The 17,895-nt window shown below is 46.0% G+C and overlaps 1 protein-coding gene across 3 annotated transcripts in view; it reads right to left on the reverse strand.

Annotated features, from left to right (window-relative positions):
- Nucleotides 1-17,895, reverse strand: part of LOC121274602 (pyruvate carboxylase, mitochondrial-like) — a 1,197,472-nt gene that overhangs the window by 844,457 nt on the left and 335,120 nt on the right. For all 3 annotated transcript variants that reach the window (XM_041181940.1, XM_041181941.1, XM_041181942.1), the window contains exon 11: nucleotides 4,156-4,338. In XM_041181940.1, the coding sequence (XP_041037874.1) occupies nucleotides 4,156-4,338 (183 nt within the window). The remainder of the gene's footprint in view (nucleotides 1-4,155; nucleotides 4,339-17,895) is intronic.

Here is a 17,895-nt window from a genome sequence, read left to right on the forward strand (position 1 = left end):
AACAACAGGAATAATTATGGCTCCTGAAGTGCTTATTCACAGTTTTAAGTTTAGTCTTTATCTGTTTGATAAATAAAAATTGATTTAAAAAATAATCTTTTTTTGAAGAGAAGACAGAACTGATTACCATCCTGCCATATTCAATCACGAATGGTGGTGGGCAATTAAACTAACTGGAGGAGGAGGAGGAGGAGCAGCAGCTCAACACATATGCCCCATCCTCAATGATGGGGGAGCCCAGCACATCAGCGCAAAAGACAAGGTTGAAGCATCTGCAACCGTTTTCAGCCAGAAGTGCCAAGTGGATGATCCATCTTGGCCTCCTCCTGAGATCCCCAACATCACAGGTGCCAGTCTTCAGCCTGTTCGATTCACACCACGCCATATCAAGAAACAAAGGCACTGGGTACAACAAAGGCTATGGGCCCCGGCAACATCCTGGCTGTGTTAATAAAGACTGGTGCTACAGAATTAGCCACGCCCTTAACCTAGCTGTTCCAGTATAGCTACAACACTGGTATCTACCCAACAATTGCCCAGATATGTCCTGTCCTGTGCTGGCACTGTGAAAGAATCAAAAAGATTTAAGCAGAACTTGTGGGGAAAGTTCCAGAAAATCTTTGCACTGAATCTGTAATTAAACCGTCCACGCTTCCTTTCTTGCCATAATGCAAGACATCATTGTCACAGTTAGTGCCCCCGCTGTGTCAAAAGGATAAATAAATCATTCCTCACACAGACGGTGAACAGCCAGGCAGGTTGGGTACAGGGCTCCTGATGTAATGTCTAGGTCAGTACATTTGTAAAGATTTTGCACAGGGAACAGTGAGTCTGAACATCCAGGTGTGAAATAATAGATGGGTTTATAGCTACCTTCCTCCAGTTCTGCTTTTAGGTTCACTGTAATTTAATGAAAAACACAGTTGCAATTGTTTTGTAACTTCTTTTATACTCTTGTGACAACTACTCTGTCCATCACATTTTGAAGCAATCATGAAATGATCTAACACAGAAAGAGGCCATTTGGCCCATCATGCCTGTGCCAGCTCTTTTGAAAGATCTATCCAACTAGTCTCACTCCTTAATTCTCCATATCCATATCCCTGCACATTTCTAAATTTCTCCTTATCCACCACCCCCACCCCCCACCTCTGGTTCCTTTGCCAATTATTTTCAATCTGGCTGCTCTGATTACTGGCCCTGCTGCCAGTAGAAGCCGTTTCTCCCTACAGCAATTCTTCACGTAACATTGTTGCATTCCTGAAAAGTGCAGCTTTAAATGAAACTAGATTAAGTGAATCAGATTTTCCTTTACAACCAATGTAAAAGCTGTAGTTAGGTTCAGCAGGACGTTTCCAATCAGAAAAATAACATTAAAACGTTATACCCTGTAAGCTGAGATACTGTACATTGCTAAATGATTATGTTCATAAACAAAATCACTTTTAAAATAAAATAATTTTAAAAATATAAAATAAATATGCTAATTCTTTCTAATTACCTCTTGCTCGCCATCTCTCCCGCTCACCGCCTCTACTCCAGTTGTGCTCTCCGACCCTCTCACCGGCCAACCCCTCCTGCCACCGACACGCCCCCTCCCCCCCCCCATCGCTTCCTCAACCCTCCTGCTCACTGCCGACCCTCCCTCTCCCCACCGACCCTCCTGCTCTCCACTCTCCTGCTCTCCACCGAATCTCCCACATCTGGAACCCTCTCACTCCCATGACCCTCCCACTCCTCCCCAACTGTCCTGCTCTCCACTGACTCCCACACCGCAACCCTCCCCTCCCACACTCACCACTCCGTGGCTCTCCCCCTCCCCTCCCACCCTCCTGCTCCGCAGCCCTTCCGCTCCACGACACTCCCCACTTCCCGCCGACCCCCCTGCGGGCTGCTTCCCTCTCCCGAGCCATCTCTGTGAGTGAGGGGCTTAGGAGATAAGCGGTGAGAGGTGGGAGGCAACCTACAGCGCGAGAGCAGCTTCGAATTGCAGGATCGCTGAGGTAAACTGCTTGAGACACAGCAACTGGAAAGGTCGAGGAGTGGGAGAGGCCATTCCAAAATGGCGCCGATTGGGTCACGTGATTCTATGTCACACCCTACGTGAAATGACATTAATGCAAATTCACAATGCTAAACACAAATACCAGTCCCATCAAAAACACAAACGTTAAATAGAAACAACTTAGAACAGCTTAAATTAAGGTCTTACTGTCCATAGTCTACCAAAACCCCTCATGAGTTTGACATCTCTGTCAAATCTCCTCTTAGCCTTCACTACTCTAATGAGAACAACCCCAGCTTCTTCATAGGCCCTCCACACAACTCCGCGTAACTAGTAAATCTCCTCTGCACTCTCATTTAAGGTCTTGACAACTCTCCTGAAACGTGGTGCCCAGAGATCAGCAAGTTAGGCGTTGTTCTACTCCGCACCTGAAATTATTACAGCCACTCGCTGCGGCTCCACCCTGCGGTGCAATTAAGGAATGGGATGTGGCTCTGTGCCCAAGTTCATGGCCTGCCATGTGTGGATGAATGTAGGAGCTGCTCCCCCATACAGGGCTGGAGATGGAGACGGAGACAGCGGCAGAACCACTTCAGCCACTCTTGTGCATGCATCTGTGGCCCTTCACACTGATCCAGTCCATCGCTTTACGGTTTTACGGCCTTTGTAATACCAGTTTTTTTGGGAAACTCAAAAGAAGCTCTGGATTGCTCCAAGGGCAGAGCTTGGTTTAAAGCATCAGCAACAAAGGACAGGAATGTTTACCCAACTGCTTCTGAGGCTAATTCAGACAAGGTAGTTATGCGGAGATAAGGGACAAGGTTCAGGCAGGCAGCCACCCAGGCTAGAATGCGAGCGGCTGTGGGGACGTTAAAAAAACTGAGTCAGAGTCAGAGGGACAGGAAGGATGGAACGTTCCTGTGAAGCAAGCAGCCAGGGTATAAAGAAGGGCTCTTTCACCCTCAAAAGGGAGAGGGAAGAATGCAACTGGTAGGAAGGAGTCCACCATCTGATAAGAAAGATGATGTCAGGAGTGTACCCTCATAGACATGTGTGTGACCAGCCCTTCTTCTTGGGTGCTTACAGACTCTCCGTTGAAGTAATATTTTTTGTAAACCTTTCATTAAATAATTGATAGAATTAAATATTGATTTTACCAAGGCTTTTACTCAAGTCGGTGACTGATCTTCCCTGTGGGTTTGAACCTAAATCCTACAGACATTGGAATGAAATCCCACATAAACAGTGGATGTTTGGGTAACCTTTCCAAGGCTTGGAAATGCCACGGAATTGTATCCCAACAGGATTCACCCATTTCAGGAGAGGAGATTTCAATACAAGGTGGGAAGGCGTGTTATTATTACGCGACGCTTTCCTTAAACAATCTGCTCCCTGACGTGACACTCTCGCAAGGTTAAAGCTCAACTGAACAGAACAGGCAGCGCCCAAGAAGCTCAATTGCCATTTCATTCACGGGTGCGCTTAGAACACAAACACTACCCCACACATGTCGCATACCTCATGAATCCGTGGCAAAGATTTGTGTGGGTGAAGGGCACGTATGATATCAAATTCATTCCTTCAGGTCTTTCTGTGCTACTTATAATTATTCCGCTTCCAACTCTGTCCCACTGATATCGCCACTGACCATTCATAGTCAACAGACATACACGTTCCCTCCAACAGCTACTCTTCTAACCAGGGCACAAGGTGGACTCGGACTGGGTTGTTATGAGCCTCTCTCCATTATTGGCGTTGTACTGTGCTCATTGCATCGTTCTGCCTCTCTATGCCTTGATTGAGTGCCTGCCCTGACACTGCAAACTTTCACATTATAACCAATAAAACTTCTGATAGCACTAACATTCAGTTATTTTTCATCAACAGCAGTTTAGTCTCAATTGCGTTAAATCCTCTCAAGTAAACAGCATTAGGGCCCGTTTCAATTCGAAGAATCGGCCATTAGGAACCAGACACTAGATAAGCACATCAGTAATTGTCAGCTCCACTGCCAGAAGCAGGGAGACTCTGATCGATATTCCATTGAAAAACAAACCTCGTCCAAAACAGGCTCCCCATCTCAGCAGCAGCTAAATGCACTCTCCACTCAACTCCAGTCAGCACAGGAGGAGCCACCCGGAGGATCTTACCTTGACCCCTCGTATCCTGAACTCGGCAAGGGCTCGGTTCAACTTCGAAGCAGCAGTGGGGTGGTCCTTGCCGTGGGCAATCACCTTGACCAGCAGCGAGTCATAGTGTGGCGAGATCAGCGCTCCTTGGAAAGCTGAGGCAGTGTCCAGGCGGATTCCCATTCCTTCTCCGCTGCGGAAAACCTGGCCGGAAAAACCACGAGAAACAGGATTGAAACACATCTCCAACACCACAATGGTGACAAAGCTATTGTGGTACTGTGCTGTTATTCCCCCAACCCATCCCGCACCCCCCAACTCCGTCTCCACCAACCAGACTGAGTGCAGCTGAATTAACTTCTGCGGCTTATATCAGCAGCAATGTTCCTCTGACACCCCAATAGAGGCAATTTTAACCTGATTCTTTGATTTACGGGGTGAAAACCCCATGAGATTAGATGGGACAGTGGTTTCTCGTCCCATCTGATATAATTACTCGTTGACTTCATTGGGGATGAAATAGGGCAGGGTGCGATATCAGCGTCCAACTCAATCCCGTCAGTTTCCCTATGAGTGGTTTAAGTTAAAAATTTCCTTCAGAATTTCAGAGCGAGAGAAACAAATGGCAAGACACAAGCATGGAACAGTCGGACCAAATGGCTCCAGTTAATGAAGGATCTGCCTCATAGAATTATACAGCTTAGATGGAGGCCATTTGGCCCATTGTGCCTGTGCCAGCTCTTTGAACAATTAGTCACAATTCCCCATTTCCCCAGTATGGGCTTGTTTGGGCTGAATAGCCTCCTTCGGTGCTGTAATGACTCCATACATCTTTCCCCAGACTCCTGCAAATCTTTCTCCTTCAAGTCTTCATGCAATTTCCCTTTGAGAGTTACTATTGAATCTGCTTTCACCGCCCTTTCAGGCAGAGCATTCCAGAGCATAACACCTCACTGTGTAAAAAGAAATTCTCCTCAAGGGATATCATGTTTAACCAATTTATTGGAATTCTTTGAAGAACTAACGTGGACTGTGGATAAAGTCTGTAGACGTGCTGTACTTGGATTTCCAGAAGGCACTTGATAAGGTGCCACATCAAAGGTTATTGCGGGAAATAAAAGCTCATGATGTAGGGGATAACATACTAGCATGGATATGTGATTGGCTGGCTGGCAGAAAACAGAGAGTATGTATAAATGGGTCATTTTCTGATTGGCAGGATGTGACGAATGGAGTCCAGCAGGGCTTTGTGCTGGGGCCTCAGGGTTTTACAATTTACATCAATGACTTAGATGAGGAGAGCAAAGTTATGGGGGCTAAATTTGCAGATGATACAAAGTTAGGTAGGAAAGTGTGTTGTGGAGGAGGATATAAGGAAATTGCAGACAGATTTGGATAGGTTGAGTAAGTGGACAAAAATCTGGCAGACGGTGTATAATGTGGGAAAATGTGAAGTTGCTCACTTTGGCAAGAAGAATAAAAAAGCAGAGTATTACTTAAGAGTACGGCAACAGAATTCAGAGGTGCAGAGGATTCAAGGCGTTCTACTGCATGAGTCACAAAAGGTTAGTATGCAGGTACAGCAAGAAATTAAGAAGGCTAATGGAATGCTATCCTTTATTATCAGAGGAATTGAACATTAAAGTAAGGATGTTATGCTTCAGTTCTACAGGGCATTGGTGAGACCACATCTTGAACACTGTGTGCGGTTTTGGTGTCCCTGTTTAAGGAAGGATGTAATTGCACTAGAGGCGGTTCAGAGGAGGTTTACTAGATTGCTACCTGGAATAAACAGATTGTCTTATGAGGAAAGGTTAGACAGACTGGACTTGTTTTCACTGAAGTTTAGAAGAGTGAGGGGTGACTTGATTGAGGTATATAAGATCTTGAACAGTACTGACAAGGTGGACATGGAAAGGATGTTTTCTGTTGAGGGTAAGTCCAAAACTAGGGAGCACTGTTTTGAAATTATGCTTTGCCATTTTAGGACAAAGATGAGGAGAATGCTTCTTTTCAGAGGGTTGCGCACCTTTGGAGCTCTCTGCGTCAGAAGGTGGTAGATGCAGGGTCACTGAATATTTTTAAGGCAGGGGTAGATAGATTCTTGTTCGGCAAGGGAATCAAAGTTTATCAGGGATAGGTGCGAATGTGGAATTTGAAACACAAACAGATCAGCCATGGGGAAAAATTTCCCCTCCCCGTTGAGGGGGAAGTGCGGGAGCAGACACAGGCGGGCGCGCCTCTGATCGGCACCCCTGATCGGGGGGCGTGCCGCCATTTTACGTGGGCGGACCAATTAAGACCCGCCCAACGTGACATCCTCTCAGAAGCACTATGCGCTCCCTGTGCAGGCCAGGGGTGGGGGGGTGATTCCCTCAGCCGGGAGTGCGCTATTTCACACATGCACACAAAAGAGCGCACAGATCTCCCTGAGGCTCAGTGCTACCTCAGGGAGATCAGCTCCAATTTAAAACTTTTAACAAACATGTTTAGAATCTGTCCCTGCCTTGTCCACCCATGTGACACTATCACATGAGTTGGGACATGTCCATAACTTTTATTGAAACCTTTATTAAAAATTTAAATACCCTCACGAAACCTCATCCCGCCCGTGGGTGAAGTTTCATGCTTTTTCAGAAGCCCGCCAAGGCTCCCAGCCTGTCCATTAATGGCTTTAATTCATTTTTCAATGGCCTCAATAGGCCGTGGACAGGTCGGCGGGCGCACAGCTGACTCGGCTGCGCCCCCGCCGACCTGAAAATGGAAAGGACGCGGGGTGAAGTTGGGAGTTCCACCTGATGTCATCCCCGCCCCCTGCTCGCCGACTGGAAGATCCTGCCCATGATCTTAATGAATGGCATAGCAGGCTCAAGGGACTGAATGGTCTATGCCTGCTCCTATTTCATATGTTCGTAAGGTTATCTCCACTTCTGGTCCTTTGGCTGATTGGAATCTCCAATATTTGCATTGAGTATTAGGTCTCGCTAGACCCCATTTTCTCCCTCCCAAAGAGGTTGTTCCAGCATCGCCCACCAACACTCAGAATTTGCCTTGGGGACAGCACATTCCTTCCACTCCCAAGAATCAGTTTTGGTTCTATTTATTCCTCCGTTTTGATTGTTTCTCTGAAGATCGCTCTTCTGAATCTCTACCAGGATCATAATTTTAGAACTGGGAAAATGCATTCCAGTGAAGGATGTCAAATGACATGCGATCCCAATTCTCCACTGTTTGAAAGCAATGTTACAACCTTCAAGTCTGCCTTAACGCTTGGGCACTGATTACCATTGGAAAGGTTTTTATGTCCAGGAGTGTGCCCAATCTCAAGTTAGATGAAAGCGCACGGGTTTTCAGCACCAGGGGATTCAGAGCTCTTGAGTTTTAATCCCCCCAGCTTGACCAGAAGGGGGAAATTTTTTTTATTTATTAATTCACAGGATGCGGGCTTGCTGGGCCATTTCAGAGGGCATTTAAGAGTCAACCACAATTCTTGAAAGATTTAGTTGAAAACTATCCTGCCAGCCCTGGTTGAGATATAAGAAACAGGGCAGTCACTAAATCAATTCAAAAAAGGGACTGAGCTTGTAAATGATCATTTTATCCCATTTTTCAAGGAGAGAAGTGTGACTGGTGCGAGGAAGTGACCCTGCTGCTATGCACATCTCCTTGCTGTCTCTGAAATAAAGCAGATGAATGATTTATCTATCAGCCCTCAACTTAAAGTGTTACTCAGCTTGGTTCTATATGACCACAAGTAAAAGGGAGGTTTCAAACATCTCGCCTGACCTCAACCCGCATTTGGGAAGATTAAAATTATCCCACATCTTTCACATGTGATCTGTCAATAATCTGGCTGGGTAACACTTTACAAACTGCACTGCTTCCTTCTGGGCCAGTTCTAATTGCAAGGATTGAACCTCTTGCACCTGTGCTTCCAATCCAGCCTTCTGATTAAAACCTGCCTGTCTGTCCAAATGCTCCTCTTCTCTCTCTGCATTCCCAACATTTGGAAAGCCTGCGCCATCAACTCCTTCCCCGTTCAGGCACTCAGCATTTTCCAGTGGGACAGTCAAACAAAGCAAGAAACTCAGTCCGTAAGAATGACCACGAGCTTCCGGCTGCTTGCCATTTTAATTCACCGTCTTGCTCCCACGCTTACATATCTATCCTTGGCCTGCTGCAATGCCCCAGTAAAGCTCAAGGAACAGAACTCATCTTCTGATTTGGCACTTTACAACCTTCTGGGATTTCAGGCCATGAACTCTGTTCCCCTATTTCTGATTTCTTTTGCCATGTGCCGGTCTGTTTTTCTTGATTTTTTTTCTTTCAGAAAGAGCTGTTCATTATTCTGCCATTCACACTTACTCTGGACCAATGCTTTGTTTCTTTACTACATATATGGCCACTCCCTTTGCTTTGTGTTTCATGACATCTTTGTCATTTAGTCTCACCCTCTATCCTATCTCAGTCCTTCCCTTTTGTCCCTCCCCAATTTCAATGGCATAAAACCCATCGAATTTTTATCTTCTAATCATTTGGTAGCACAGAACTTGAGTATTGCTGAAAAAAGAGACATGCTAGCAAAGCTTTTTGTCTTGCACTCATCAGGACAGCTCACAAGAAATTACCAACAGTATAGGGGAACAAGAATTTTTACTGCATGAGAAGATAGTGCTGATTCGTTGAGAATTGAAATCTGATTGGTTGAGGCGTTTCCATGGAGAATGCACTAGGAAGAGTTAATGGCCAAGCTTTTGTTCAAATTCAAACCAAGTCAAGGCACTGTCATGGGGAATGAACCAGCGAAAGGCTGTCCCTCACATTCTGTTTAGTTAATAAGGCACAATGCATGAACATGCACCTTCTACCTGCAAAGGGCAGGGCCCTGCATGTGAATATATGTAGTTTCTAGCATGTGTAAGTGAGCCACACTGCGAGCCTGACTGATGATCTTAAATCGGTTGTCAGTGTAATTCTTAGCACAATCAGGATTGCTTAGCATGTGTTGTCCAATTGCAGAATCACTTCTAATGTTGGACATTAAAGCTTCGACTGCATTTCTACTGTCCTTCAGTTCTGAAGAAGACTCATATTGGACTCGAAACATTAACTCTGTTTCTCTCTCCACAGATGCTGCCAGAACTACTGAGTATTTCCAGCACTTCCTGTTTTTATTTCAGATTTCCGGCATCCACAATATTTGCTTCTATTAAAGCAAGAACCTCCTTGATCAACTCTGTGAGCACCTTTGCCGAGCTCAGAAGAACAGAATTATATCCACTACATTAGGGCTAGTTCGATATATTTGGGACAATTTTAAACACAAAATTGGGTGGGCTGGGTTTGGTTTCGTGGGCTGTTAAAATGATAAAGATTTCAAATCTGAACCTAATCTGCCATGAAGTCACTCACCTCTGGTTTTAATGGAGGCAGGAAGACATGTGGGTGACAAATTTGCTCAGTTAAGGAGGCTGTGTGCTTCTATTTTAACATGTTTTCTATTTTTAATTTGTGTCAGCCAGATTTTCAAGAGTTCTGGAAACCTTGCTGGTAATTGAGGTGAAAGGGCTAGGTTTTACAGCACTTCTTGTGGGCCAAGAGGAGCATTAAGGTTTCTTCCAGGTCCAAGAAGCTAAAGCTGTAAACCTCCCCATCCTGTAATCCCTCCTGCTACAGGGATTGGCAATAAATGCTGGCCTAGCCAGCGACACCCACATCTCACGAATGAATAAAAAAAACTCAACACCCCCAATCTCCACTCAGGATCACCGCACCCCCCAACCCCCACCCCCCCCCCGCTGCCACCACCACCCCACCCCACCGCCCCACCATGAACACACCCTGAAATTACTGGCCACTTTTGAATTCTGTTCGTGATCACAAACCACCCTCGCAATCCTTAGAACCATAGAAAAGTTACGGTACAGAAAGAGGCCATTCAACCCATCGTGTCTGCGCCGGACAAAAAGAGAAAAAGAAGCTAATTTTCATCCCACTTTCCAGCGCCTGGTCCGTAACCTCACAGGTTACAGCACTTCAGATGCGGATCCAGGTACCTTTTAAATGAGTCAAGCGTTTCAGCCTCAACCAGCAACTTATGCAGTGAATTCCAGACGTCCACACCACCCTCTGGGTGTAAAGGTTTTTCCTCGTGTCCCCTCTAATTCTTCTACCAATCACCTTAAATTTATGCGCCCTGGTAACTGACCCTTCAGCTAGGGGAAACAAGTCCTACCTAGACCCTCCGTAATTTTGTACACATCAATTAGGTCACCCCTTTGCCTCCTCTGTTCTAAGGGAGACAACCCCAGCCTATCCAATCTCTCCTCATTGCTGCAATTTTCAAGCCCTGGCAACATTTTTGTAAATCTCCTCTGCACTTTCTCCAGAGCAATTACGTCCTTCCTATAATGTGGTGACCAGAACTGTACACAAAATTCCAGCTATGGCCTAACCAGCGTTTTATACGGTTCCATCATTGCATCCCGGCTTTTGTATTCAACACCTCGCCAAATAAAGGAAAGCATTCCATATGCTTTCTTGACCACCTTGTGCACCTGTCTTGCTACCTTCAAGGACCTGTGGACATGCACTTCAAGGTCTCTCACTTCCTCAACCTCTCTCAATAACTCCCCGTTTATTGAGTATTCCTTTGCTTTGTTTGCCCTCCCCAAATGCAATACTTCACACTTTTGCAGATTGAATTCCATTTGTCACTTCTTCACCCACTCAACCAAACCATTGATATCAATCTGGAGTCAACAGATATCCTCTTCACCATCAACTACAAGACCAAGTTTTCTGTCATCTGCAAATTTCCCAATCATGCCTCTTACATTTAAGTCTAAATCATTAATATATCCAACAAACAGCAAGGACCTCCATACTGTACCCTGTGGAACACCACTGGAAACCATTTTCCATTCGCAAAAACCTTTTGTTTCCTGTTGCTGAGCCAATTTTGGATCTAACCTTCCACCTTCCCCTGTATCCCATGAGATCTCGCTTTCCTGACCAATCTGCCATATGGGACCTTGTCAAATGCCTTACTGAAATCCATGTAGACAACATCCACTACACTACCCTCATTAATCCTCCTTGTTGCTTCCTCAAAAAATTCTATTAAGTTAGTAAGATACAATCTTCCCCTAACAAAATCATGCTGACTATCCATGATCAATCCCTGTCTTTCTAAGTGACAGTTTATCCTGTCTCTCAGAATTGTTTTCAATAATTTGCCCACCACCAAAGTCAGGCTGACCGGCCTATAAATGTTTGGCCTATCCCTCGCATCCTTTTTAAATTATGGTACAACGCTTGCAGACCTCCAATGCTCTGGGACCTCGCCTGTATTTAGTGAGGATTGAAAAATGATCCTCAAAGCATCCGCTACTTCCTCCCTGGCTTCCTTCAACAGCCTGGGATACAATCCATCTGGCCCTGGTGATTTATCCATCTTCAAGGATGCTAGGCCCTCCAGTACTTCCTCTCTTACTATGCTTTTCATGTCTAACATTTCACATTCACAGAATCACAGTGCAGAAGAGGCCCTTCGGCCCATCGAATCTGCACCGACACGTGAGAACACCAAACCTACCTACCTAATCCCATTTACCAGCACTTGGCCCATAGCCTTGAATGTTATGACGTGCCAAGTGCTCATCCAGGTACTTTTTAACTAGAACTACTCTTTAACTAGAATGTCTGCATCATCCCTTTCCTTAGTGAAGACAAGAGACAAAGTACTCATCGAGAACCCTGCACACATCTTCAGCATCAACTCACAAGTTACAATGTACATCTCTGATAAGCCCTACCTTTTTCTTAGTTATTCTTTTGCTCCTAATGTTCTGGTAAAACATCTTAGGATTTTCTTTGATTTTACCTGTCAATATTTTTTTGTATCCTCTATTCGCTTTCTTAATGTCCATTTTTACTTCACCCCTGTACTTTCTATATTCCTCTAGGCTTTCTACAGTATTAAGTCTTTTATGACTGTCATAAATTTTCTTTTTCTGCTTTATCTTGGCCTGTATGCTTCTGGATAACCAAGGGACTCTAGATTTGGCAGTACCCCTCTTTTTCTTTGTGGGGATATGTCTACACTGTGCCCGTAGAATCTCACCTTTGAATGTCTCCCACTGATTTGACATAGTTTTTCCTTCCAATAGCTGTATCCAGTTCACTCTCACCAGCTCACCTCTCAGCTTAGTAAAATTTTTCTTCCCCCAATTTAGGACTTTTACTCCTGTTCCATCTTTGTCCTTTTCTATAATGACGCTAAATCTAACTACAGTATGGTCGCTATCTCCAAAATGGCCCTCCACTGCTACTTCATCCACTTGCCCAGCTAAATCTAGAACTGCGCCCCCTCTTGCTGGGTTTGTTACATACTGGCTAAAAACATTCTCTTGAATGCAGTTCAAGGATTTTGCACCCTTCACACTGTTCGTAACCCAATCGATATTAGGGTAGTTGATGTCCCCAACGATTAATGGTCTATTGCTTTTGCACTCAGGAATCTGTCCACATATTTGCTCTTCTAACTCCCTTCCACTTTTTGGGGTCTATAGTACACTCCTAGCAGTGTGGCTGCCCCTTTTTTATTTCTGAGCTCAATGCATATGGCCTCATTTGATGCTCCATTTAATATGCCATCCCTCTTCACAACTGTAATTGATTCTTTAACCAACAATGCTACAACCCCACCTTTTTTATCCCCGCCCTATCCTGCCTGAAAATTCTATATCCAGGGATGTTGAGCTGCCATTTTTGCCCTTCCTTAAGCTAAGTGTCTAGCATAGTGATGATATCACGCTGCCATGTGTCTCTCTGTGTCCTCAGCTCATCAGCTTCATTTACTATGGCTCCTTGCATTTACATATATACCTTTTGACACTGCCAAAACCTGTACACTTCTTAACCTGTGCTGCTTCCATCTTTCAGAGTCACTCACTGATGCTCCGTCTCCCATTCCCTGCACTGAATTTGCCCTCGGGTTCCCATCCCCCTGCCAATCTAATTTAAATCTCCCCCCCACCACCCCAAAACAGCACTAGCCAAATCTCCCTGAGAGGATGTTCATCCCAGTCCTGTTCAGGCGTAGACTGTCCAGCTTTTACTTTCCTTGTGTTAACTTTATTTTACTTTGGTTTACTTATGCAACTTTATTATACCTGACCTCAACTTAACTTTATTTCCCGATTACTTGTGGTTCTTACCTAAATATAAGTAGCCCCTTCTTTTAAAAAGAATGTGATTTTCTAATTCTCAGCTACTTGATGACACTCCCTAACATCAGTTTCTCCCCAACCAATGAACTTATGTGTCTCCTGTGATGTTAGGTGCTAAGTGCTGCTGACTGCCTGGCTCAGGGTCCTCCTCTCACACCCCCATGATCATTGCCATTCCCCCCTCCCGATCAGCATCAGCCCAGGTGTTCACTAATGATCCCACCCCCAAGGCAATCACAGCCACCCCCTGGCAATCACCAGCACACCCTTAGGCAAACACCGACCTCCACCCACTCAACTACCGCCCCATTGATAATCAACGACCACCGCCATTGCAGGCGATCACCCCACCCCAGCCTCCAGGGAGTCAGAGACCCCACTCAAGGCAATCACCATCTCTCCCCCCCGCCGGTCCACTGCCCCTCATGCAATCACCGACCTGTGCCTCCCTTGCTCAGATCACCAATCCACCCCTAATCTCTCCCACGATCACTGGCCCTTCCAGATCTTGCCCCACCCACTCCCCAGGACGCCGGCCAACCTCCTACGATGTCTCTGCTTCCCCCCTACAAACCTCTCTGCTCCACCTCACCTGGCACCCCCACCATCACCAAACCTACCTGCAGTCTTTCCAACCGTCAGAAAATTCATTACATGGCCAGACTTAAAATTCCATGGCATCGACCTTAACTCCTCTCCACAACTCTGAGATGGCACCTCAGTAAGTATTGGGGCCTCTACCTCTGGTAGTCAGGAACATTAATAAAAGTCATTGGCTCATTAACACGTCAGCGCCTCCTCCATTTCAGTGACAGGAGTCGAAAGGTTCTTAAGTCAACATAAATTCACTTGATCTAAAACAAGTGCAACTCGTGCCCCAAACTGGAAGCGGTGGCATAGTGGTATTGTCATTGGACTGGTAACCCAAAGACCCAGGTGAATGCTCTGGGGACCTGGGTTCAAATCCCACCACGGCAGACTGTGGAATTTGAATTCAGTAAAAAGCTGGAATTAAAAGTCGATTGTTGATTGTGGTAAAAACCCATCTGGTTCACTAATGCCCTTTCGGGAAGGAAATCTGCAGTCATCACCTGGTCTGGCCTACATGTGACTCCAGACCCACAGTAATGTGGTTGACTCAAAAATGCCCTCTGAAATGGTCTAGCAAACGATTCAGTTGTATCAAACCGCTAAAAAGTCAATAAAAAGAGAAAAGGTTGGATGGACCACCTGGCATCAACTGAGACAACGGCAAACTTAGCTGTCGACCCTGCAAAGTCTTCCTTACTAACACCTAGGAGCTGTCTCACAGAATGGTCAAGCAACAGCCTGACAGAGTCATACTCACAGAATCATGTCTTACAGATAACGTCCTAGACATCAACATCCCTAGGTATGTACTTTCCCACCAGCAGGACAGACCCAGCAGAGATATACAGTCGGGAGGGAGCTGCCCTAGTAGTCCTCAACAACAACCTAGGACCCCATGAGGTGTCATGGCATCAAGTCAAACATGGGCAAAGAAACCTCCTGCTGATTACCATATATTGCCCCTCCTCAGCTGGTGAATCAGTGCTCCTCCATGTTGAACACCACTTGAAGAAGGATCTGAGGGAGGGAAGAGCACAGAATACACTCTTGGGTGGGGAATTTCAATGTCTATCACCAAGAGTGGCTCGGCAGCACCACTACTGACCAAGCTGGCGGAGTCCAAAAGGACATAGCGGCTAGGCTGGGTCTGCGGTAGGTGGCGGGGGAACCAACAAGATGGAAAAACACCAACCTGCCTGCTGCAGATGAACCTGTTCATGACAGTATCGGTAGGAGTGACCAACGCACAGTCCTCGTGGAGACAAATATTCCCATCCTCAATGATGGAGGGACCCAGCACATCAGTGCAAAAGATAAGGTTGACACATTTGCAACAATCTTCAGCCAGATGTGCCGAGTGCATAATCCATCTCAGCCTCCTCCAGAGGTCCCCAGAATCACAGATGCCAGTCATCAGCCAATTTGATTCACTGCCATGATATCAAAAAATGACTGAAGGCACTTGGATACTGCAAAGGCTATGGAGCCTGACAATATTCCAGCAAAAGTACTAAAGACTTGTGCTCCAGAGCTTGCCGCGCTCCCTAGCCAAGCAGTTTCAGTACAGCTACAACACTGGCATCTACCCAGCAATGTGGAAAATTGCCCAGGTATGTCCTGTACACACATTTGTACACACAAATCCAACACAGTCAATTACCACCCCCATCAGTCTACTTTCGATCATCACTAAAGTGATGGAAGGAGTCATCAATAGTGCTGTCAAGCGACACTTACTTAGCAATAACCTGCTCACTGACACTCAGTTTGGGTCCCACTAGGGCCACTCAGCTTCTGACCTCATTGCAGCCTTGGTTCAAACGTGGACAAAAGAGCTGAACTCCCGAGGTGAGGTGATAGTGACTGCCCTTGTCATTAAAGTCGTATTTGACAGAGTGTGGCATCAAGGGGCCCTAGCAAAACTGGAGTCAATGGGAATCAGGGGGAAAACTCTCCGCTGGTTAGAATCATACCTAGCACAAAGGAAGATTGTTGTGGTTGTTGGAGGTCAGTCATCTCAGCTCCAGGACATCACTGCAGAGTTCCTCAGGGTAGTGTCCTTGGCCCAACCATCTTCAGCTGCTTCATCAATGACCTTCCTTCCATCATAAGGTCAGAAGTGAGGGTGTTTGCTGATGATTGCACAATGTTCAGCACCATTGACAACTCCACAGATTCTGAAGCTGTCCATGTCCAACTGCAACAATATCCAGGCCTGGGCTGACAAGTCACGAGTAACATTCGCACGTCACAAGTGCCAGGCAATGACCATCTCCAACAAGATAGAATCTAACCATCAGCCCTTGACATTCAATGGCATTAGTCTCGCTGAATCCCCGGCTATCAACATCCTGGGGGTTACCATCGACCAGAAATTGAACTGGGCGAGCCATATAAATACTGTGGCTACAAGAGCAGGTCAGAGGCTAGGAATTCTGCAGCGGGTAACTCACCTCCTGACTCTCCACAGCCTGTCCATGATCTACAAGGCACAAGCCAGGAGTGAGATGGAATAATCTCCACTTGCCTGGATGAGTGCAGCTCCAACAGCACTCAAGAAGCTTGACACCATCCAGGACAGAGCAGCCCACTTGATTGACACCACATCCACTATTATTTACTCCCTCCACCACCGACGCACAGTGGCAGCAGTGTGTGTACCATCTACAAGATGTACTGCAGAAACGCACCAAGGCTCCTTAGGCAGCAGCTTCCAAAACCCTGACCACTACCATCTAGAAGGACAAGGGCTACAGATACAGGTGAGCCCCATCCCCTGGAAGTTCCTCTCCAAGCCTCCTACCATCCTGACTTGAAAATATATCGCCGTTCCTCAAATGTAGCTGGGTCGAAATCCTGGAACTCCCTCCCTGACAGCACTGTAGGTGTACCTACACCACATGGACTGCAGCGGTTGAAGAAGGCAGCTCACCACCACCTTCTCAAGGACAATTAAGGATGCACAATAAATGGTGGCCTAGTCAGTGATGCCCACATCTCATAAATTAATTTTAAAAAATCCTCGTAATGAAGAAGGCAAAAAGGATCAAAGATCCCAAAATGCGAATACTATATTTATATTCCCAACCCAGGATCTGGGTTGCACATTTCACATTCTAGAGAGGATTTAATTCATTAACCGACCCCCTCCAACCACCCAGTTAGTGGGATGTGTGTCTAGACAGCTCCACTGACAGTGGTGTTACCAATATCCAGTGTGTCCCTTAACGTAATGTTCCCAAAATCTGGTGTGTCCCTGGCAGTATTGCTACCAACATCTGGTGTGGCCCTGGCGGTAGTGCTATTAACATCTGGTTTGTCCCTGGCTGTAGTCCTACCAACATCTGGAGTGGCCCTGGCAGGGGTGTTGCCAACTTCTGGTGTGGCCCTGGCAGTAGTCCTACCAAAATCTGGTGTGTCCCTGGTATTAGTGCTACCAATATCTGGTGCGGCCCTGGTGGTAGTGTTGCCAACGTCTGGTGTGTCCCTGGAACAAGAACTTTAGTGTTAAATGAAATATTTAAGCAGGCTAAGCCTGTGAAGGAATCATTACCTGGGGCTGTGGAAAAGAACAAGATGAAGAGGCACTTGTGCCTCAATGACACAGTAAGAACATGCACACTTACAAATTGGGCTATTCCTCAAGTTAAGGAGCCTACCAAAACATTATTTAAAAATGACAGACTCTCAGCTCAGGGCTGATGCTGTGCTCGTCAATCAGTTGCAGTACTGTGTCTTGCTCAGGTATCAGACTAGCTCAGCTGTCCCGAGGATAGGGGCAGTTCAGATCCCCTGCTGCACAGCGAGCATCACAACTCTTCCAGAGCCTCATCAAAAGCCAAACTTCCCTTAACCTTCTGTTTCCTCCCCAAGGAAGATATTTGCTGGCTGCTCCCTAATAAGTGGAGATATGATAAATAAAATTTCTCTCATGGTT

Source organism: Carcharodon carcharias (genome assembly GCF_017639515.1).
Source record: "Carcharodon carcharias isolate sCarCar2 chromosome 37 unlocalized genomic scaffold, sCarCar2.pri SUPER_37_unloc_1, whole genome shotgun sequence".
Taxonomy (NCBI): domain Eukaryota; kingdom Metazoa; phylum Chordata; class Chondrichthyes; order Lamniformes; family Lamnidae; genus Carcharodon; species Carcharodon carcharias.